Here is a 24743-nt window from a genome sequence, read left to right as displayed (position 1 = left end):
AAGTACCGTATTTTCTGGCGTATAAGACGACTGGGCGTATAAGACGACCCCCAACTTTTCCATATAAAATATGGAATTTGGGATATGCCCGCCGTATAAGACGGGGGTCATCTTATCCGCCCAGTCATCTTATACGGCGTGTGGTTCCCAGGGTCTGGAGAAGAGGAGACTCTCCTTCAGGCCCTGGGATCCATATTCATGTAAAAAATAAAGAATAAAAATAAAAAACATGGATATACTCACCCTCGGATGAGCCCTGGATCACCGCGCTGCTAGCGTCTCCCTCTGTTCCTTAGAATGCGGTGAGTGAAGGACCTTCGATGACATCGCGGTCACATGAGCGGTCAGGTGACCGCGACGTCACTGAAGGTCCTTCACTCACTGCATTCTAAGGAACAGAGAGAGACGCTAGCAGCGCTGTGATGCAGGGCCCGTGCGAGGGTGAGTATATCCATGTTTTTTATTTTATTTTTTATTTTTTACATGAATAAGGATCCCAGGGCCTGAAGGAGAGTCTCCTCTCCTCCAGACCCTGGGAACCACACGCCGAAATGCAGGATCGCTCCCTGCACACGCCGTACCCGGCATATAAGACGACCCCCGACTTTTGGGACAATTTTTAGGGGTCAAAAAGTCATCTTATACGCCGGGAAAGACGGTATTCTAATTTACTGAGAAAATGACTTTGGGTTTTCACTGGCTGTTAGACATAATCATCAACATTAACAGAAATAAACACTTGAAATAGATCACTCTGTTTGTAATGACTATCTAAATATATGAGTTTCACTATTTGTAATTAAGAACTGAAATAAATTAACTTTTTGATGATATTCTAATTTTGTGAGAAGCACCTGTATGTACTACGTGCATCACGGACGGTGTTCACAGGTGGATGTCATGGAGAGAAAAAAAACTTTCTTACAATTTTAAATGTAGTTTGTTTAAAATGAGCCATGACAGACATATGATGTACTTTGAAGTAAATGCTTTGTAGTTTTTATAAGGGAAATCGATTATACAAAGGTCTGTGCATTTTATTGGGATCAGAGTAGATTTTGCATTTCATTTATCAGGAAGTGGTGAACTGTGACGCAAGTAGAATCATATACTAATATATAGAATATATAACAAACTACGACATTGGTTGTAGTTGATTATGTTAATCTACTATCTATACATGATCGCAGCAATGTCAACTCCACGTACAGAAATAGATTCTCCATGATGTAATGGTAATCTGGACAGTTGCTGTCTGGTAGACAACAGGCAGCAAATACAATGATGGCGTTTAGACCCTCACCATAGTATCCTGAAAAACAAGAGAAAAGGGGGAAATAAATTGAGCCCAAATACTATACATCATTTTGTAGGATGAAGAAACATTTTTTTTTCTACCTACAGCACTGAAAATATAACCTAAAAAGAAATAGCTGTAACACCTCACCTCCATGTGTAACCACTCTCATATATGGTTTGATCATTTGCAGATCAATGCGATGTTCCTGCTCCCCAATTATCACTGTCCTCCACATGCGTCCGTTTGTAGTTCCCCCATCTTTCACGGCTCCATCACCAAACAAGTCGGCACTGTCTCCAGGCATATTTTTAGCGCTTGCAACAGGTGTGTCATCTATAGAAAAAATAATACGTGAATGTATTTCTACTAAAAAAAAAGTCTTATGAGGAGATATTAATAATAATAAATGTAAAAAAAACTGTTGTGGTGTTCCCAATATTTATAGAGCTCGCCAGTTCTAGGACTGATACAGATTGTTTTACCAGTATGTCCAAAGGTTGTCCATCCGGGTTTACCAGTTTATCCATCTACTAGATGGTGGCCTGATTCTAACACATTGGGTCTTCTAGAATATGCATGTCCACGTAGTATATTGCCCAGCCACGTAGAATATTGCCCAGCCACGTAGTATATTGCCCAGCCACGTATTATATTGCCCAGCCACGTAGTATATTGCCCAGCCACGTAGTATATTGCCCAACCACGTAGTATATTGCCCAACCACGTAGTATATTGCCCAACCACGTAGTATATTGCCCAACCACGTAGTATATTGCCCAGCCACATAGTATATTGCCCAGCCACATATTATATTGCCCAGCCACGTAGTATATTGCCCAGCCACGTAGTATATTGCCCAACCACATAGTATATTGCCCAGCCACGTAGTATATTGCCCAGTCACGTAGTATATTGCCCAACCACGTAGTATATTGCCCAGCCACATAGTATATTGCCCAGCCACATATTATATTGCCCAGCCACGTAGTATATTGCCCAGCCACGTAGTATATTGCCCAGCCACGTAGTATATTGCCCAACCACATAGTATATTGCCCAGCCACGTAGTATATTGCCCAGTCACGTAGTATATTGCCCAGTCACGTAGTATATTGCCCAGTTACGTAGTATATTGCCCAGCCACGTAGTATATTGCCCAGCCACGTAGTATATTGCCCAACCACGTAGTATATTGCCCAGCCACGTAGTATATTGCCCAGCCACATAGTATAATGCACAGTGACAGAGTATACAGCACAGAGCCATGTAGTATACAGAACTAAAATAAAAAATAAACATATACTCACCCTCCGTTGAAGTCCTGGCCCTGTGTGCGGTGCACGCGGCAGCTTCCAGTCCCAGGGTTGGTATGGGCGCAGGACCTGTGATGACGTCGCGGTCACATGACCGTGGCGTTATGGCTAGTGTTGAGCATTCCGATACTGCAAGTATTGGGTATCGGACGATACTTGCTGTATCGGAATTCCGATACCGAGTTCCGATATTTTTGTGATATCGGAAATCGGAATCGGCGTGTGCGGTGCGTATGGTTTCAAGGGTCTGGAGGAGAGGAAACTCTCCTTCAGGCCCTGGGATCCATATTAATGTAAAAAATAAAGAATAAAAATAAAAAATATGGCTATACTCACCCCTCCGAAGAACCCTGGCTGTCAACGCTGCAAGCGTCCGCCTCCGTTCCTGAGAATGTAGTGAGTGAAGTAACGTCGCTCTGCCACTAAGGGGAGTGATGGTAAGTCTGATGGTAGTAAAGGAATTCTCCTGACCAGGTATCACCAAGCACACATTACACTTCACACTCCGGCCACTAGGGGGAGCAAAAGGCTTATTTATTGGGCCACTTCTCACATTGGTAAAACTAGGGGTCGGACAGGAAGTTAGGCAGAACGAAGCCTGGGAGAGTTCCAGGGAGGACCTGTCAGACCTGGGAAATCTGGCAGGTACCTAGCGAAAGGGACAGATTGTTACGGGACCGCGCCTGCCCTACCTTGCGGCGGTATCCAAAGAAAGAGACAAGAAAGGAAGGAACAGTGAGAAAAGAGATCAGCACAAAGGAGATCCAGTAGGAGGCGTGCCCCGAGAACGGCAACATCTTACTGAGGTGCATAGTCGGTGGCTGGAGCACCGAAGAAGTGACAGTCTCCACGCATTACTTCAAACAGCGGCAGGACAGTTAATTACAGGTTGACTGTCTACCATACAACAAAATATACCTGGGGGACGTTAGAAACTAGCAACATCTGGAACCAAAGAACGAGAGAGAGAAAGAGAGCTGTAGAGAATGAACGAACGAGAACAGCAGTTGTGAGCACTATCCTGAATGCTCAGCAGGGAAGCACTACAACACACAGGCGCTAGTGGGTAGACACTGATATCCACCTGCAAAGGGAACTCTGGATGTGCCTTCGGACCGGCTGGTCTCAGACAGCCCTGATGAAAGTGCCCCGGATTGAGGATCCTGAAAACCTTCAGTAAAAGGTAAAGAAACTGAACCCTGTGTCCTCGTTATTCCTCGCACTACGCACCACCACCTTTATTGGACGCCCCTTAGCAGGGTCACGACCAGGTCCAGCCACCGTGACAACCGCAGAACTGAGCAGAAAGGACCGGTACCGAGTGACTTGTGGCCCTGTGTCTGGGGGCGCTCCAACTTGGCGTCACAAACAGGATTGTACTTAAGCCTGAGGAATCGGGTCATGTGTGCCTTGGAACTGTGATTTATTGCAAAGACTGTGTACCGCTATTTGCCGCCAAAAATCCGCCATTGCCGCGCCGCGTGGAGCACGAAGGGAGGAATCATAGCTTCGTGGGTGGAGCCGGCTGGAAAAGCGCGCGGAGCGGAAGACGCGGTGAGGCGCCGACCCCGGAAGGAGAACCCCGACCCGACCGATTAGCAAGGGGGAGGAACGGTCATGTTGGACCCCGGAGGAGCGGAGGCGGCGGCCACAGCTGCAGACTCGGGAGCACTTCCGGATTCCGCGGTAAGTGCAGCCACAAACCCGGTATCACTGCTAGAGGCCGCGGGGCTTACCGCTTCCACCAACCAGCCGGATAGTGCTGCCGCTACAGCAGCCATAATGCCCTTCTCTATGCCGTACCTACCAGGCGCCACCTGGCTCCCGCGATACTTTGAAGAAGCTCATACGTTAACTGACTTTAAAGAAGGGATTTGTAGCCTGCTTGAGTTTTATCCCTTGACGGAGCCTCAGAAGGTTCATATGATAATCGGCCAACTCTTTGGAGCGGCATTGAGGGAAGTAAAGTCCTGGCCCGCTGCGGACAAGAAAACTGCGCAACAATTATTTGCCAAGCTTAAAGCCACCTTTGACACCCGCACCGCTACGGAAATTAAATTGACGTTCTATGGGTGCAAGCAGCGGCCGCAGGATAGCTTATGGGACTATGCCCTTAATCTGCAGGTGGCGCTGCGGGCCATCAAGCAAAGTGACCCAAACAGCATGCAAGATGAAGATAAACTCCTGAAAGAGCGGTTCATCGAAGGGCTCCTGTGCAGTAATCAAAGGGCCCAGCTACACTTCCTGGCCATGCAGAATCCAGACATGACCTTCGCGCAATTCAAAGATAAAGCTATCCAGGCGCTACCGGAGCGGCAGCCCAGCTGTGCCACACTTCTCAGGCGGCAAGCCCTCACATACCACCAGGAGGTGGCGCCGGACGCACCTGTCTCCGCCGAGGCCGATGCCCAGATCCTGGACGACGACTTCTCTGCAGGACTGCGTCTCCAAGTACAGGAACTGACCAGGAGCGTTGCTGCCCTAGCCCGGACCGTCCAGTCCCTACAGGAGGCCCCCAAGGCGAAGATCCAGCTGGCTTCCAGACCGGAGGATGTCCCCTGGCAACAACCAAGGAGGGTTCCATCGACCAGAGGCACGGACGACGATCGTTTTCATCAGGATGGACTACCTATCTGCCGCCGTTGCCACCAGGTGGGCCACCTTGCAAGGTACTGTCAGTTAAACGAGCAACCCCTGGGGCCAAGGGCCAACCCCAAGGAGTAGAATACCCAGGCCCGCAAAATTGGAGAGCCAAATACATTGGGGGGCGTCCTGTTCTCCCTATCGTGATCGACGGTATCCCCATGAACGCTTTGCTGGACACCGGCTCCCAGGTGACAACTATGCCCTACATCCTTTATAAACGTTATTGGGAGGACACTGACATCACCCGTGCCCCTGATGATGATTTCACCATAATAGCTAGCAATGGTCAGCCACTGCCGCAAGTGGGATACAAAGAGGTCACTATTAAGGTGGGGCGGGTAGAATTGGAGGCCCAAGGAATTGTCATTGTTGATATTGACCGGCGTGAACGTAACCCCATGATGACCATCGGTACTAATGTCATAGAAAATTGTCTTGCAGAAGTTATTGTTTTGTTGCAGCAAGTAGCAGAGACAGCTGGTCACAGTGAACAACGTGCCTTACAGAAAGAAATCAGAGCCCTAATGCGGAGACAGCAAGTGGAGCTGACTGGTGGTGAAATTGGCCGGGTCACAGTGAGTGATTCGAACCCCATTGCAATACCCCCCCAGGAGTGAAATGTTAATATGGTGTCGGGCAGCCATAGGTCTCGGGGGTAAAGACTATCAGGCCCTGGTAGAACCCGTGTATTCAGAGAATAGGCCTACCATCCTGACAGCCAGAGGGGTGGTTGATGTCCGCAAGGGAAGGGTGCCGGTACGTGTTCTTAACTGCGGGGAGGAGGAAGTCCACCTCACTAAATATGTTACCCTTGCCAAGCTGTTTACTATTAATAATAGTGTGATACAGGCACCCGGGCCCTTGGCTCCGTCCAGGTCGGCGGAGGACAACGGCTCTGCAGAACAATCCAAAGATTGGTGCCAAGAATTACATGTGGGTACTGATGCTACTCCATCTCACCAGATACAGGGGGCCTACAGGGTGGTTCACGAGTATGAGCGGGTATTCAGCAAACACCCCCTTGATTTCATAAAAGAAAGATACCGTCCTGTACCCCCAGCTCATTATCAGTGTGCCAAGGACATGTTGCGAGAGATGAAGGAGGCTGGGGTAGTGAGAGACAGCTGTAGCCCCTGGGCGGCTCCTTTAGTCCTCGTTAGAAAGAAAGATGGCACCATGAGGATGTGTGTTGATTATAGGCATTACACATAAGGATGCATACCCCCTGCCTAGGATAGAGGAGTCCTTGGCTGCGTTAAAGTCTGCTAATTACTTCTCTACTTTAGATCTCACCAGTGGGTATTGGCGGGTTCCCGTGGCAGAGGCGGACAAAGAAAAGACAGCCTTCACGACGCCGATGGGTCTCTGCGAGTTCAACTACATGCCCTTCGGATTGTGCAACACCCCGGGGACGTTCCAGAGGATGATGGAGTGCTGTTTGGGACACAAGAACTTTGAGACCGTGCTGCTGTATCTGGACGATGTCATTGTCTTCTCTAAGACCTATGAAGACCATCTGAAGCACCTGGCCGAGGTCTTTGAAGCGCTGTCCAACTTTGGATTAAAGGTGAAACCGTCCAAGTGCCATCTGCTCAAACCTAAAGTACAGTACCTGGGCCATGTGGTGAGTGCCGAAGGAGTGGCCCCAGACCCCGACAAGGTCACGGTGATCAGGGACTGGCCACAGCCCAGTAAGATTCATGAGGTCCGGCAGTTCCTCGGGTTGGTGGGTTACTACCGGAGGTTTATCAAAGACTTCACCAAGAAGGCCGCGCCGTTGCAAGACCTGTTGGTGGGCCAGCCCAAGAAACCCAAGGGTAAGAATACCCCACTGGATTGGAACGACGGACTGGAAGGATGGTTCACTTGCTTAAAATCGGCATTAACGGGAGAGGAAGTACTAGCCTACCCGGAATACGATCAACCATTCGTATTGTACACGGACGCCAGCAACGTGGGGCTGGGAGCGGTGCTGTCCCAGGTCCAGAAGGGCAAGGAACGAGTAATCGCCTATGCCAGCAGGAAGCTTCGCCCCACTGTAAGGAACCCAGACAACTACAGTTCCTTTAAGCTGGAGTTCCTCGCGGTCGTTTGGGCTGTGACGGAGAGGTTCAAGCACTATTTGGCCTCAGCGAAGTTCACCGTCTTCACGGATAATAATCCACTTACGCACTTGGACACAGCGAAACTCGGCGCCTTGGAGCATCGGTGGATGGCCCGGTTGTCTAATTATGACTTCACCATCAAGTACCGGGCGGGGCACAAGAATGCGAATGCCAATGCATTGTCCCGAATGCCTCACCTACCCGAAACGGAGGAAGACCCAGAGGCATTTGAAGAAGTGGAACTGCCCGCTTTCCATCGTCCCAAGGCAACTCAGTGTTCCCATCAGGTGGAGAAAAGGCGCAGAAGCAAACAGGGCGCCCCGTTGAATCCCCTGCCCCACCACGGGTGGACAGAGAACCAGGATGGTGACCCTGCGGTCCGTCGGGTGAAGGAGCTCCTGACGCAGGCAGATTTGCATCCTGGACCGGATGATCCACCGGAGGCATTACAGTTGTGGAAGGAGAGGGGCAAACTGTTTCTTCACAATGGCAAGCTGTGCCGAAGGAACATCGACCCTCGCACTCACGAATTAGTGTGGCAGATTGTGGTCCCCAGACAAGATGTGCCCATGGTCCTGGGAGCATACCACGATGGGGCAGGACACTTCGGATGGAGAAAGCTGGAGAGACTACTACGTGGGAGGTTCTACTGGGTCGGCATGAAGAAGGCTATCGAGAAGTGGTGTCGAGAGTGTGGCCCCTGTGGCCTACGCCGGAAGGATCGTGACAGCCAACGGGCTCCCCTGCAGCCCATCATCACCAAACGACCGCTCGAGTTGGTCACGCTGGATCACGTAAAGCTAACACCTAGCCGGTCAGGGGATCTATCCTTGCATCATGGTGGACCACTATTCCAGGTTCCTGGTAGTCGTACCAGTCAAAGATCTGACGGCTAGGACGGCTGCCAAAACCTTCCAGCAGTACTTCTGTCGACCCCATGGATACCCAGAGAAGGTGTTGACCGATCAGGGGCCGGCATTTGAAGCGGAGGTGTTCCAGGAGTTCTGCATTTGTACGGGTGTAAGAAGATCAGAACCACGCCGTACCATCCACAGACCAACGGGATGTGTGAAAAGATGAATCAAGTGGTGATCGACTTACTGAAAACCTTACCTGTAGAGGAGCGGAACTTGTGGTCTACGAAGTTACCAGATCTGGTGGACATGTACAACCACATTCCAGTGAATTCCACCAACTGCACCCCAGCGTACCTGATGCGAGGAAGGTCTAGCAAGTTACCCGTCGATCTGGACATGGGGGTTCTGACCCCCGAAGAGATATCACCAGATGCGGATTGGGTTTACCGAGAGACAGCAGAGGTACCGCAAAGTACAGGAATCTGTGGAAAATAGTCTCACTCAGGCCAGACAGAAGCAAGAGAGGGACTACAACCAGCATGCTCCCGCGGCTCCATTGGCACCTGGTGAGCAAGTACTCAAGAGAAAGAGGAGACTACACAAGCTGGATGATCAATGGGAAGCGGAACCGTAAACCGTTCTCCCCTCCGACTTCGACAATGCAAAGGTCTGTCTCATCAGTAAGGAGGAGAGACCTCAGCGGCCATATCCAGAGACCACCTGAAAATATGCCCCGATAAGCTGAAAGATGGGGAAACAGATCCCCGGATTTCTCCGCCTGTCGAAGAAGAGAAGATGATACACACTGTTCTTGGCGATTTTCCCCAGTCCTGGACTCAAATAAATCAGGCCATTGTGGTACCTGTCTGTTGTGAATTCTGTTGTCAAGCTCCCTCCTGTGGTCATGAATGGTACTTCGGCTGGTTCTGTCCATGGGCTTCCTCTGGTGGTTGTGAGTGGAGCTTCTGAGTTTCCTTCTACAGGTGACGAGGTTAATTCGTTAGCTGGCTGCTCTATTTAACTCCACTTAGATCATTGCTCCATGCCACCTGTCAATGTTCCAGTATTGGTCTAGCTCTCTCCTGGATCGTTCTTGTGACCTGTCTTCCCAGCTGAAGCTAAGTTACTGCTTGTTTTTCTCTGGTTTGCTATTTTTCTGTCCAGCTTGCTATTTTGATTTTTGTCTTGCTTGCTGGAAGCTCTGGGACGCAGAGGGAGCGCCTCCGCACCGTGAGTCGGTGCGGAGGGTCTTTTTGCGCCCTCTGCGTGGTCTTTTTGTAGGTTTTTGTGCTGACCGCAAAGTTACCTTTCCTATCCTCTGTCTGTTCAGAAAGTCGGGCCTCACTGTGCTAAATCTATTTCATCTCTGTGTTTGTAATTTTCATCTTAACTCACAGTCATTATATGTGGGGGGCTGCCTTTTCCTTTGGGGAATTTCTCTGAGGCAAGGTAGGCTTTATTTTTCTATCTCTAGGGCTAGCTAGTTTCTTAGGCTGTGTCGAGTTGCATAGGGAGCGTTAGGAGCAATCCACGGCTATTTCTAGCGTGTGTGATAGGATTAGGGATTGCGGTCAGCAGAGTTCCCACGTCCCAGAGCTCGTCCTATATTATTAGTAACTATTAGGTCATTCCGTGTGCTCTTACCCACTAGGTCCATTATTGTCCTTACCACCAGGTCATAACACCTGTCCTAACGTTCCGTCAACCGAGACCGCCAAGACTAAATGTGGTGCCAGGGCAGCTGGACCCGCTAGCGCAGCCGACCCCACCAGGAGATGCGATGCCAACGGTCGAACCAGCGGGTCCTCCCTCTGTCATCGGTGAATCTGCTATGCCCACCATTAATAGTGGTAGCACTGAGGACGCCAATATGCCAGTGCTGCCCAGAATCACTAGAAGTGTAGCTAGAAGACAGTGCACTACACTAGCGATAGCAAGCGTAGCGGGTCCGGTCAGGCCAGTAGCAGCTCCTGCGCTGCGGAGGTCCACGCGTAGCACCCATAATCAGACACCACTTCGTTATAGACCTTGGCGATATTAACGATAGTTGTTATTTGGTTGAAAATGCTTGTGTAAATATTTGTGTTATAGGTTAAAAATGGACAATAGTGTGATGGACAGTGAATCACTCCAAAACTTTACAGGGGCCCCTTTGTTTACCCGGGGTCCCTGCTATTCTATGGTTACACCTACAGAACTGGGAGTCATGGACTGTGCATGACCAATCTTTTGCAACGTTCAAGCGTCCTTACCTTCCATAACGGAAAGCACTGTTATATTTATTTGTTCATAGTATATATATAAGAATTTTTGTGTGTTTTCTATTAACATGTACTGTCCGGGAGTACTGGATTTAACCGGGGGGGGGGGGGGGGGTTGTGCAGCGCCCCAGAGATCTGGTTGTTGCAGTAGCGTCGCTCTGCCACTAAGGGGAGTGATGGTACGTCTGATGGCACTAAAGGAATTCTCCTGACCAGGTATCACCAAGCACACATTACACTTCACACTCCGGCCACTAGGGGGAGCAAAAGGCTTATTTATTGGGCCACTTCTCACATTGGTAAAACTAGGGGTCGGACAGGAAGTTAGGCAGAACGAAGCCTGGGAGAGTTCCAGGGAGGACCTGTCAGACCTGGGAAATCTGGCAGGTACCTAGCGAAAGGGACAGATTGTTACGGGACCGCGCCTGCACTACCTTGCAGCGGTATCCAAAGAAAGAGACAAGAAAGGAAGGATATTGTGGAACAGTGAGAAAAGAGATCAGCACAAAGGAGATCCAGTAGGAGTCGTGCCCCGAGAACGGCAACATCTTACTGAGGTGCATAGTCGGTGGCTGGAGCACCGAAGAAGTGACAGTCTCCACGCATTACTTCAAACAGCGGCAGGACAGTTAATTACAGGTTGGCTGTCTACCATACAACACCTAAGAAGGACATAGGAGGCAACGTGGGAGAGGGGCGACACTAGGGTTCCAGAATACCTCCAGGCCTACCTGTCCTAAAGGTGCGTCCTAGCCAAAATATACCTGGGGGACGTTAGAAACTAGCAACATCTGGAACCAAAGAACGAGAGAGAGAAAGAGAGCTGTAGAGAACGAACGAACGAGAACAGCAGTTGTGAGGACTATCCTGAATACTCAGCAGGGAAGCACTACAACACACAGGCGCTAGTGGGTAGACACTGATATCCACCTGCAAAGGGAACTCTGGATGTGCCTTCGGACCGGCCGGTCTCAGACAGCCCTGATGAAAGTGCCCCGGATTGAGGATCCTGAAAACCTTCAGTAAAAGGTAAAGAAACTGAACCCTGTGTCCTCGTTATTCCTCGCACTACGCACCACCACCTTTATTGGACGCCCCTTAGCAGGGTCACGACCAGGTCCAGCCACCGTGACAACCGCAGAACTGAGCAGAAAGGACCGGTACCGAGTGACTTGTGGCCCTGTGTCTGGGGGCGCTCCAACAGTATAGCCATATTTTTTATTTTAATTCTTTATTTTTTACATTAATATGGATCCCAGGGCCTGAAGGAGAGTCTCCTCTCCTTCAGACCCTGGGAACCATCGAGGATACATTCCGATATTTGTGTCCCATTGACTTGTATTGGTATCAGAACTCGGTATCGGCGAGATCCGATATTTTGCCGGTCCTGGCCGATACCATCCGATACCGATACTTTCAAATATCGGAAGGTATCGCTCAACACTAGTTATGGCAGGTCTTTCTCGCAGGACCTGTGATGACGTCGCGGTCACATGACCGGGACGTCATGGCAGGTCCTTGTCGCATACCATCCTTGCCACCGGAACCTGCCGCTTGCATGGAGCGGTCACCGGGAAAGGCGCTGGAACGTGAGTATATGATGATTTTTTATTTTTTTTATTATTTTTAACATTAGATCTTTTTACTATTGAGGCTGCATAGGCAGCATCAATAGTAAAAAAGTTGGTCACACAGGATTAATAGCAGCGTTAATGGAGTGCGTTACACCGCAGCATAACGCGGTCCATAAGCGCTGCCATTAACCCTGTGTGAGCGCTGACTAGAGGGGAGTATGGAGCGGGCACTGACTGCAGGGAGGAAGGAGCGGCCATGTTGCCGCCAGACTGCGCCCGTCACTGATTGGTCGTGGCAATGGTCGTGGGCGTTTTGCCACGACCAATCAACGACTTGGATTTCCATGACAGACATAGGCCGCGACCAATGAATATCCGTGACAGAAAGAAGGAAAGACAGAAGAACAGACAGAAAGACGGAAGTGACCCTTATACAATTATATAGTAGATACATTAGATCTTTCCTTGATCACTGCATGTACTATATACAGTTAGGGCCAGAAATATTTGGACAGTGACACAATTTTCGCGAGTTGGGCTCTGCATGCCACCACATTGGATTTGAAATGAAACCTCTACAACAGAATTCAAGTGCAGATTGTAACGTTTAATTTGAAGGGTTGAACAAAAATATCTGATGGAAAATGTAGGAATTGTACACATTTCTTTACAAACACTCCACATTTTAGGAGGTCAAAAGTAATTGGACAAATAAACATAACCCAAACAAAATATTTTTATTTTCAATATTTTGTTGCAAATCCTTTGGAGGCAATCACTGCCTTAAGTCTGGAACCCATGGACATCACCAAACGCTGGGTTTCCTCCTTCTTAATGCTTTGCCAGGCCTTTACAGCCGCAGCCTTCAGGTCTTGTTTGTTTGTGGGTCTTTCCGTCTTAAGTCTGGATTTGAGCAAGTGAAATGCATGCTCAATTGGGTTTCGATCTGGAGATTGACTTGGCCATTGCAGAATGTTCCACTTTTTGGCACTCATGAACTCCTGGGTAGCTTTGGATGTATGCTTGGGGTCATTGTCCATCTGTACTATGATGCGCCGTCCAATCAACTTTGCAGCATTTGGCTGAATCTGGGCTGAAAGTATATCCCGGTACACTTCAGAATTCATCCGGCTACTCTTGTCTGCTCTTATGTCATCAATAAACACAAGTGACCCAGTGCCATTGAAAGCCATGCATGCCCATGCCATCACGTTGCCTCCACCATGTTTTACAGAGGATGTGGTGTGCCTTGGATCATGTGCCGTTCCCTTTCTTCTCCAAACTTTTTTCCTCCCATCATTCTGGTACAGGTTGATCTTTGTCTCATCTGTCCATAGAATACTTTTCCAGAACTGAGCTGGCTTCTTGAGGTGTTTTTCTGCAAATTTAACTCTGGCCTGTCTATTTTTGGTATTGATGAATGGTTTGCATCTAGATGTGAACCCTTTGTATTTACTGTCATGGAGTCTTCTCTTTACTGTTGACTTACAGACAGATACACCTACTTCACTGAGAGTGTTCTGGACTTCAGTTGATGTTGTGAACGGGTTCTTCTTCACCAAATTAAGTATGCGGCGATCATCCACCACTGTTGTCATCCGTGGACGCCCAGGCCTTTTTGAGTTCCCAAGCTCACCAGTCAATTCCTTTTTTCTCAGAATGTACCCAACTGTTGATTTTGCTACTCCAAGCATGTCTGCTATCTCTCTGATGGATTTTTTCTTTTTTTTCAGCCTCAGGATGTTCTGCTTCACCTCAATTGAGAGTTCCTTTGACCGCATGTTGTCTGCTCACAGCAACAGCTTCCAAATGCAAAACCACACACCTGGAGTCCACCCCTGACCTTTTAACTACTTCATTGATTACAGGTTAACGAGGGAGACGCCTTCAGAGTTAATTGCAGCCCTTAGAGTCCATTGTCCAATTACTTTTGGTCCCTTGAAAAAGAGGACGCTATGCATTACAGAGCTATGATTCCTAAACCCTTTCTCCGATTTGGATGTGGAAACTATCATATTGCAGCTGGGAGTGTGCACTTTCAGCCCATATTATATATATAATTGTATTTCTGAACATGTTTTTGTAAACAGCTAAAATAACAAAACTTGTGTCACTGTCCAAATATTTCTGGCCCTAACTGTATGTGAAAAATACATTTTAAACTGCTAATGACTGTGCAGCGTGATCTCATAACTAGGAGACACTTAGCACCGCCAGCATATAGAATGTAAGATGGATAAAGCAGTTATGCAGTCTGCCCTGAATATCAATTAGCATCTTGCTTGGATACCAGGCTACAGCAGCACCGGACTGTTTCAATCTGGAACATATTGTACATTGATCAGTTTTTTTACAATTATGATTCTGTAATTTACACTGCTGACTGCTGAAAATTTGAATTGTAATCAAATTAGTGACATTTTACTTTTAAACACAATTTTCAGTTCCATGAACAGTGCGAACAGTGATTGATTTATTCATAAAAATTATTCTTAAGGGTAGTGATAGTCCTAAATAGCACACATTAACAATGTGATGACCTTAAAATCTTACCTTCCCATTCCAACTCATTTCCATTGCCTAAAAACTCTAATGAATCTGTTTCATCTGGAGTTTCAATATCGTCCACATTGATGTCCAGATCATCTGGCGTATCTAGAAAGTCATCAGAAAGTACTGATCCATCACTCTGATCTAGTGAGATATTAATCTCTGGAGCCACTAGTGTTTTACGCTTGCGATGAGATCCACTGATGTTAAGCGTACTTGGCGGAGCTAAATAAAAAGATGGAATAGATATGATTATTTGTGTAATATGATTTGAATAATTTTGTTATGCCCTAGCTAGTTACTTACAGGATGTAATGTCATCTGTGGGGGATCCAAGATTATCCATTCCTGTGTCTTCAGGAAGAGGCCTTTAAAATAGGAATATGAATATAAAAATCAGTCCTAACTCTAAACATCAATTTTCATGTCTTTTCCCAAGAACACTTAAAGTGGTGATCCAAAACTAAAATTTATTTCAAACCTAAATGTCTGTCTATTTAACCCATTAAGGATCAAGCAACTTTTTAGGTTAATGACAACATTAACAGATCTCGTTGATTCTGAAACTTTTTTATGTGACATATTGTTCTTCATGATAGTGGTAACAGTTGTTCAATACGACATTTTTTTATTTGTAAAAAATAAAATTTGGTGTAAATTTGGAAAATTTTGCAATTTTTAAACTTTTAATTTTTATGCCCTTAATCCAGAGAGTCGTGTCACACAAAATAGTTAATAAATAATATTTCCCTCATGTATATTAACCATAAGCACAATTTTTGAAACATATTTTTTTCCTTTTTTTCTTAGAAGTTAGTAGGAATTAAGTGTTGACCAGCAAATTCTAATTTTACCAACAAAATTTGCAAAACAATTATTTTAGGGACCACATCACATTTGAAGTGACTTTAAAGGGCCTATATGACAGAAAATACCCAAAAGTGACACCATTCTAAAAACTGCACCCATCAATGTGCTCAAAACCACATGCAATACATTTATTAACCCTTCAGGTTCTTCACAAGAATTAATGAAATGTGGAAGGAAAAAATGAACATTTAACTTTTTTTCTACAAAATTTAACTTTAGACCCAAACTTTTTTATTTTCACAAGGGTAACGGTAGAAAATTGATCCCAAATTTGTTGTGCAATTTATGCTAACTAAGCCGATACCCCATATGTGAGGGTGCACGGCAAAGCTTGGAAGGGAAGAAGCACCGTTTTACTTTTGAGCGCAAAAATGACTAAAATCAACACTGAACACCTAGTCACGTTTGGAGAGCCAGTGATGTGTCTAAACAGTGGAAACCTCTCCATAAGTGAACCCATTTTGGAAAATAGATCTCTCTAGGAATGTATCTATATGTGTGGTGAGCACCTTGAATCACAGATGTTTATAACATAACTACTAGATGGTTGCCCAATTCTAACGCATCGGGTATTCTAGAATATGCATGTCCACGTAGTATATTGCCCAGCCATATAGTATATTGCCCAGCCACGTAGTATATTACCCAGCCACGTAGTATATTGCCCAGTCCCGTAGTATATTGCCCAGTCCCGTAGTATATTGCCCAGTCACGTAGTATATTGCCCAGCCACGTAGTATGTTGCCCAGTCACGTAGTATATTGCCCAGTCACGTAGTATATTGCCCACCCACGTAGTATATTGCCCAGCCACGTAGTTTATTGCCCAGCCACGTAGTATATTGCCCAGCCACGTAGTATGTTGCCCAGCCACGTAGTATATTGCACAGCCACGTAGTATATTGCACAGCCCGCGTAGTATATTGCACAGCCCGCATAGTATATTGCACAGCCTGCGTAGTATATTGCCCAGCCACATAGTATATTGCCCAGTCACGTAGTATATTGCACAGCCACGTAGTATATTGCTCAGCCACGTAGTATATTGCACAGCGACGGAGTATACAGCACAGAGCCATGTAGTATACAGACTTAAAATAAAAAATAAACATATACTCACCCTCCGTTGAAGTCCTGGCCCTGTGTGCGGTGCACCCGGTCCCAGGGTTGGTATGGGCGCAGGACCTGTGATGACGGTCAAATGACCGTGACGTCATGGCAGGTCTTTCTCGCAGGACCTGTGATGATGTCACGGTCATATGACCGTGACGTCATGGCAGGTCCTTGTCGCATACCATTCTTGCCACCGGAACCTGCAGCTTGCATGGAGCGGTCACCGGAGCGTTGCAAGGAGCGGGAAAGGCACCAGAATGTGAGTATATGATGATTTTTATTTTTTTAAATTATTTTTAACATTAGATCTTTTTACTATTGAGGTTGCATAGGCAGCATCAATAGTAAAAAAGTTGGTCACACAGGGTTAATAGCAGCGTTAATGGAGTGCGTTACACCACGGCATAACGCGGTCCATTAGCGCTGCCAGTAACCCTGTATGAGGGCTGACTGGAGGGGAGTACGGAGCGGGCACTGACTGCGGGGAGGAAGGAGCGGCCATGATGCCGCCGGACTGCACCAGTCGCTGATTGGTCATGGCAATGGTCGTGGGCGTTTTGCCACGACCAATCAGCGACTTGGATTCCATGACAGACAGAGGCCGCGACCAATGAATATCCGTGACAGACAGAAGGAAAGAAAGAAGGACAGACAGAAAGCCGGAAGTGATCCTTAGACAATTATATAATAGAAGCTGTGAAGAAAAAAAACATTGCCTTTTCCCAGAAAAATGTTCTTTTAGCCTTAATTTTTTTATTTTTACATGGGTAACAGAAGGAAATGGGTCCCAAAATTTGTTGTGCAATTTCTCCTGAGTAAACCAATACCCCATATGTGGTTGAAAACTATTTTTGAGGCACAGTACAAAGCTCCGAAGGGAAGAAACGCTGTATTGGAGTTCAGATTTAGCTGGAATGGTTTGAGGGTGCCATGTCACAATGACAGAACCCCTAAGGTGCCAGAACAGCGGAACTCCCCTTAGGTGATGTCATTTTACAAAGTACACCTCTCAATGAATTCATCTAGGGGTGCAGTGAGCATGTTGACATCACATGTGCCTCACAGAAATGTATACAATTGGGTGGTGAAGAAAGAATAAGTGCATTTTTACCGCTAACATGTTTTAGTGGCAAATTTTTAATTTTTATAAGGGCCAATAGAAATTTCTCATGATTGCGCCAATACCCTGCATGTAATCGGGAACTACTTTTGAGGCACATTGCAAAGTTCAGAAGGATAGGAGTGCCATATTATAGTGCAGATTTTACGGTTATGATTAGCAGGTGCCATGACCCACTTGAAGATATTTTGATCGCCCGTATTGCATTTTAATGCAATGTTGCGGCGACCTAAAAAATTTAATTCTTGTTTTTTGACTTTTCTCGTTACACTGTTTAATGATCGGGTTAATTTTTGCGATCACTGCACCAAAATAGTATCATTAAAAATGTCAGCTCGGCATGCAAAAAAAAATGGAGACGCTATGGGTATCGGAAAATGGCGCAATTTTTTTTCACCACATAAATAAAAAAGAACCTAGACATGTTTGATGTCTGTGAACTCATAATGACCTGTAGAATCATAAAGTCAAATCAGTTTTAGCATTTAGTGAACATGGTAAAAAACAAACAACAAACCTTGTTGGATTGCACTTTTTTTGCAATTTCTATGCACTTGGAATTTTTTTCCTGTTTTCCAGTACATGATATGCTAAAACCAAAATAACAAGATGTCACATGGCCATTTTTGACAAAAAAATATATAAAAAAGTTATGGCTCTGGGAATAAGGGGAGCAAAAAATGAAAATGCAAAACCAAAAATACCTCTGGTCCTTAAGGGGTTAAGAAGCTTTCCATAGCTTGATGACCAGGGGTTATCATGAGGACCCTGGGTCTTCATGGTAAGGATCTTAATGCAGAGGGAGCTCCCTGCCTGTACTTGCCTCCTGAATGTTGCGATCACTCACAATCGCACCATTTAGGGTGCTAAACAGCCAGGGGTGGTGCTGGCGCTGTCCCTGGATGTTAGTGCAGGAGCTCGGCTGCTAGCATGGTGGGAGGTGCTGATATTTCATCACCTGTTTTGCGATAATGCTGTGATCGGTCACAGGGACCGCTGGCATGGGTGCCCTGAACTCTTCCCTTGCTGCTCAGCTGTCATTTACAGCTGTCAGCACTGAACTGTCACTTTGTGTTTACACATAGTGAAAGTTTAAAGTCATGATGGGCATAGCACATTATGGTGCAGGAACCGACACCTACTCATGATGCGCTATGTCGGTCATTAGTCGTAAAGGGGTTCATTTCATAATCTAATTTCTTTTCTAGAATAGTTTAATTAAAAAGTCCCTATTGTTCCTTCTTTACTATATCTATCTAACAGCCTGTGCCCCTCCATGAAATGAAGTATCATCAGTGATGTTTGTTTCAGGGGCTGGGCTCGACCCTGCTCTACCTAGCATGTGTCAGTCATCAATTCCAAAGGATACTCAGTAGGATCTTGTCATTGTGCAATATTTTTCTCAGTGCACAGTGACAATGTGGTGTTTTGCTGGCTCTGATGAGAAGTGAAATAGAGCGCACTGTCACTGTGCGCATTGTAAGGGCAGAACGAGCTAGCAGAAATCAGCACCTCCTTCTTGAGTGGCATTCTATATTTCAGAGATGCAAGTGACGAGTCTTACAGTCACTAATAAGAGTTATATATGCCTGACAACATGCATGCTACAATTGTTAGTCATTAAACAAGAGCAGCTTAAACAAGAGCAGCTTAAAAAAGAGAGGAAATTAAAAACTGATCATGTTGATTATATATAAATATATATATATATACACACACACACATACAGTTGTGCTCAAAAGTTTACATACCCCTGCAGAATTTTTGCTTTCTTGGCCATTTTTCAGATACTGAAAGATAACACCAAAGCTTTTTCTACACTCATGGTAAGTGGTTGGGTGAAACCAGTTATTGTCAAACTACTATGTTTTCTATTTTTAAATCTTAATGACAACCCAAAGCATACAAATGACCCTGATCAAAAGTTCACATAAAACCAGGGATTCAAGCTTCAGGAGGCTAATTTGCATATTCCAGGTGCCGTCTGGGAGAAGCGAAGTCTCCCTAAGCTAGAAGATCGTTGGGTACAGCCGGGACCAGCTGCTTCGAAAGCATCACCAAACCAGGGATTCAAGCTTCAGGAGGCTAATTTGCATATTCCAGGTGCCTTCTGGGAGAAGCGAAGTCTCCCTAAGCTAGAAGATCGTTGGGTACAGCCGGGACCAGCTGCTTCGAAAGCATCACCAAACCAGGGATTCAAGCTTCAGGAGGCTAATTTGCATATTGCAGGTGCCTTCTCGGAGAAGCGAAGTCTCCCTAAGCTAGAAGATCGTTGGGTACAGCCGGGACCAGCTGCTTCGAAAGCATCACCAAACCAGGGATTCAAGCTTCAGGAGGCTAATTTGCATATTCCAGGTGCCTTCTGGGAGAAGCGAAGTCTCCCTAAGCTAGAAGATCGTTGGGTACAGCCGGGACCAGCTGCTTCGAAAGCATCACCAAACCAGGGATTCAAGCTTCAGGAGGCTAATTTGCATATTCCAGGTGCCTTCTGGGAGAAGCGAAGTCTCCCTAAGCTAGAAGATCGTTGGGTACAGCCGGGACCAGCTGCTTCGAAAGCATCACCAAACCAGGGATTCAAGCTTCAGGAGGCTAATTTGCACATTCCAGGTGCCTTCTGGGAGAAGCGAAGTCTCCCTAAGCTAGAAGATCGTTGGGTACAGCCGGGACCAGCTGCTTCGAAAGCATCACCAAACCAGGGATTCAAGCTTCAGGAGGCTAATTTGCATATTCCAGGTGCCTTCTGGGAGAAGCGAAGTCTCCCTAAGCTAGAAGATCGTTGGGTACAGCCGGGACCAGCTGCTTCGAAAGCATCACCAAACCAGGGATTCAAGCTTCAGGAGGCTAATTTGCATATTCCAGGTGCCTTCTGGGAGAAGCGAAGTCTCCCTAAGCTAGAAGATCGTTGGGTACAGCCGGGACCAGCTGCTTCGAAAGCATCACCAAACCAGGGATTCAAGCTTCAGGAGGCTAATTTGCATATTCCAGGTGCCTTCTGGGAGAAGCGAAGTCTCCCTAAGCTAGAAGATCGTTGGGTACAGCCGGGACCAGCTGCTTCGAAAGCATCACCAAACCAGGGATTCAAGCTTCAGGAGGCTAATTTGCATATTCCAGGTGCCTTCTGGGAGAAGCGAAGTCTCCCTAAGCTAGAAGATCGTTGGGTACAGCCGGGACCAGCTGCTTCGAAAGCATCACCAAACCAGGGATTCAAGCTTCAGGAGGCTAATTTGCATATTCCAGGTGCCTTCTGGGAGAAGCGAAGTCTCCCTAAGCTAGAAGATCGTTGGGTACAGCCGGGACCAGCTGCTTCGAAAGCATCACCAAACCAGGGATTCAAGCTTCAGGAGGCTAATTTGCATATTCCAGGTGCCTTCTGGGAGAAGCGAAGTCTCCCTAAGCTAGAAGATCGTTGGGTACAGCCGGGACCAGCTGCTTCGAAAGCATCACCAAACCAGGGATTCAAGCTTCAGGAGGCTAATTTGCATATTCCAGGTGCCTTCTGGGAGAAGCGAAGTCTCCCTAAGCTAGAAGATCGTTGGGTACAGCCGGGACCAGCTGCTTCGAAAGCATCACCAAACCAGGGATTCAAGCTTCAGGAGGCTAATTTGCATATGCCAGGTGCCTTCTGGGAGAAGCGAAGTCTCCCTAAGCTAGAAGATCGTTGGGTACAGCCGGGACCAGCTGCTTCGAAAGCATCACCAAACCAGGGATTCAAGCTTCAGGAGGCTAATTTGCATATTCCAGGTGCCTTCTGGGAGAAGCGAAGTCTCCCTAAGCTAGAAGATCGTTGGGTACAGCCGGGACCAGCTGCTTCGAAAGCATCACCAAACCAGGGATTCAAGCTTCAGGAGGCTAATTTGCATATTCCAGGTGCCTTCTGGGAGAAGCGAAGTCTCCCTAAGCTAGAAGATCGTTGGGTACAGCCGGGACCAGCTGCTTCGAAAGCATCACCAAACCAGGGATTCAAGCTTCAGGAGGCTAATTTGCATATTCCAGGTGCCTTCTGGGAGAAGCGAAGTCTCCCTAAGCTAGAAGATCGTTGGGTACAGCCGGGACCACCAGGGATTCAAGCTTCAGGAGGCTAATTTGCATATTCCAGGTGCCTTCTGGGAGAAGCGAAGTCTCCCTAAGCTAGAAGATCGTTGGGTACAGCCGGGACCAGCTGCTTCGAAAGCATCACCAAACCAGGGATTCAAGCTTCAGGAGGCTAATTTGCATATTCCAGGTGCCTTCTGGGAGAAGCGAAGTCTCCCTAAGCTAGAAGATCGTTGGGTACAGCCGGGACCAGCTGCTTCGAAAGCATCACCAAACCAGGGATTCAAGCTTCAGGAGGCTAATTTGCATATTCCAGGTGCCTTCTGGGAGAAGCGAAGTCTCCCTAAGCTAGAAGATCGTTGGGTACAGCCGGGACCAGCTGCTTCGAAAGCATCACCAAACCAGGGATTCAAGCTTCAGGAGGCTAATTTGCATATTCCAGGTGCCTTCTGGGAGAAGCGAAGTCTCCCTAAGCTAGAAGATCGTTGGGTACAGCCGGGACCAGCTGCTTCGAAAGCATCACCAAACCAGGGATTCAAGCTTCAGGAGGCTAATTTGCATATTCCAGGTGCCTTCTGGGAGAAGCGAAGTCTCCCTAAGCTAGAAGATCGTTGGGTACAGCCGGGACCAGCTGCTTCGAAAGCATCACCAAACCAGGGATTCAAGCTTCAGGAGGCTAATTTGCATATTCCAGGTGCCTTCTGGGAGAAGCGAAGTCTCCCTAAGCTAGAAGATCGTTGGGTACAGCCGGGACCAGCTGCTTCGAAAGCATCACCAAACCAGGGATTCAAGCTTCAGGAGGCTAATTTGCATATTCCAGGTGCCTTCTGGGAGAAGCGAAGTCTCCCTAAGCTAGAAGATCGTTGGGTACAGCCGGGACCAGCTGCTTCGAAAGCATCACCAAACCAGGGATTCAAGCTTCAGGAGGCTAATTTGCATATTCCAGGTGCCTTCTGGGAGAAGCGAAGTCTCCCTAAGCTAGAAGATCGTTGGGTACAGCCGGGACCAGCTGCTTCGAAAGCATCACCAAACCAGGGATTCAAGCTTCAGGAGGCTAATTTGCATATTCCAGGTGCCTTCTGGGAGAAGCGAAGTCTCCCTAAGCTAGAAGATCGTTGGGTACAGCCGGGACCAGCTGCTTCGAAAGCATCACCAAACCAGGGATTCAAGCTTCAGGAGGCTAATTTGCATATTCCAGGTGCCTTCTGGGAGAAGCGAAGTCTCCCTAAGCTAGAAGATCGTTGGGTACAGCCGGGACCAGCTGCTTCGAAAGCATCACCAAACCAGGGATTCAAGCTTCAGGAGGCTAATTTGCATATTCCAGGTGCCTTCTGGGAGAAGCGAAGTCTCCCTAAGCTAGAAGATCGTTGGGTACAGCCGGGACCAGCTGCTTCGAAAGCATCACCAAACCAGGGATTCAAGCTTCAGGAGGCTAATTTGCATATTCCAGGTGCCTTCTGGGAGAAGCGAAGTCTCCCTAAGCTAGAAGATCGTTGGGTACAGCCGGGACCAGCTGCTTCGAAAGCATCACCAAACCAGGGATTCAAGCTTCAGGAGGCTAATTTGCATATTCCAGGTGCCTTCTGGGAGAAGCGAAGTCTCCCTAAGCTAGAAGATCGTTGGGTACAGCCGGGACCAGCTGCTTCGAAAGCATCACCAAACCAGGGATTCAAGCTTCAGGAGGCTAATTTGCATATTCCAGGTGCCTTCTGGGAGAAGCGAAGTCTCCCTAAGCTAGAAGATCGTTGGGTACAGCCGGGACCAGCTGCTTCGAAAGCATCACCAAACCAGGGATTCAAGCTTCAGGAGGCTAATTTGCATATTCCAGGTGCCTTCTGGGAGAAGCGAAGTCTCCCTAAGCTAGAAGATCGTTGGGTACAGCCGGGACCAGCTGCTTCGAAAGCATCACCAAACCAGGGATTCAAGCTTCAGGAGGCTAATTTGCATATTCCAGGTGCCTTCTGGGAGAAGCGAAGTCTCCCTAAGCTAGAAGATCGTTGGGTACAGCCGGGACCAGCTGCTTCGAAAGCATCACCAAACCAGGGATTCAAGCTTCAGGAGGCTAATTTGCATATTCCAGGTGCCTTCTGGGAGAAGCGAAGTCTCCCTAAGCTAGAAGATCGTTGGGTACAGCCGGGACCAGCTGCTTCGAAAGCATCACCAAACTAGGGATTCAAGCTTCAGGAGGCTAATTTGCATATTCCAGGTGCCTTCTGGGAGAAGCGAAGTCTCCCTAAGCTAGAAGATCGTTGGGTACAGCCGGGACCAGCTGCTTCGAAAGCATCACCAAACCAGGGATTCAAGCTTCAGGAGGCTAATTTGCATATTCCAGGTGCCTTCTGGGAGAAGCGAAGTCTCCCTAAGCTAGAAGATCGTTGGGTACAGCCGGGACCAGCTGCTTCGAAAGCATCACCAAACCAGGGATTCAAGCTTCAGGAGGCTAATTTGCATATTCCAGGTGCCTTCTGCGAGAAGCGAAGTCTCCCTAAGCTAGAAGATCGTTGGGTACAGCCGGGACCAGCTGCTTCGAAAGCATCACCAAACCAGGGATTCAAGCTTCAGGAGGCTAATTTGCATATTCCAGGTGCCTTCTGGGAGAAGCGAAGTCTCCCTAAGCTAGAAGATCGTTGGGTACAGCCGGGACCAGCTGCTTCGAAAGCATCACCAAACCAGGGATTCAAGCTTCAGGAGGCTAATTTGCATATTCCAGGTGCCTTCTGGGAGAAGCGAAGTCTCCCTAAGCTAGAAGATCGTTGGGTACAGCCGGGACCAGCTGCTTCGAAAGCATCACCAAACCAGGGATTCAAGCTTCAGGAGGCTAATTTGCATATTCCAGGTGCCTTCTGGGAGAAGCGAAGTCTCCCTAAGCTAGAAGATCGTTGGGTACAGCCGGGACCAGCTGCTTCGAAAGCATCACCAAACCAGGGATTCAAGCTTCAGGAGGCTAATTTGCATATTCCAGGTGCCTTCTGGGAGAAGCGAAGTCTCCCTAAGCTAGAAGAT

The 24743-nt window shown here is 47.4% G+C and overlaps 1 protein-coding gene across 1 annotated transcript in view; it reads right to left on the bottom strand.

Annotated features, from left to right (window-relative positions):
• Positions 1-24743, bottom strand: part of ATCAY (ATCAY kinesin light chain interacting caytaxin) — a 322397-nt gene that overhangs the window by 226018 nt on the left and 71636 nt on the right. The window contains exons 3-6 of the mRNA XM_069767815.1: positions 14913-14974; positions 14610-14831; positions 1448-1633; positions 1210-1312 (exon numbers count right to left, since the gene is read on the bottom strand). Coding sequence (XP_069623916.1) covers positions 1210-1312; positions 1448-1633; positions 14610-14831; positions 14913-14974 — 573 coding nt within the window. The remainder of the gene's footprint in view (positions 1-1209; positions 1313-1447; positions 1634-14609; positions 14832-14912; positions 14975-24743) is intronic.

The sequence above is a fragment of the Ranitomeya imitator genome, chromosome 1 (genome assembly GCF_032444005.1).
Source record: "Ranitomeya imitator isolate aRanImi1 chromosome 1, aRanImi1.pri, whole genome shotgun sequence".
Classification (NCBI taxonomy): Eukaryota; Metazoa; Chordata; class Amphibia; order Anura; family Dendrobatidae; genus Ranitomeya; species Ranitomeya imitator.
Note: the sequence above shows the minus strand (reverse complement) of the source record. Positions and strands in the feature narration are given on the sequence as shown.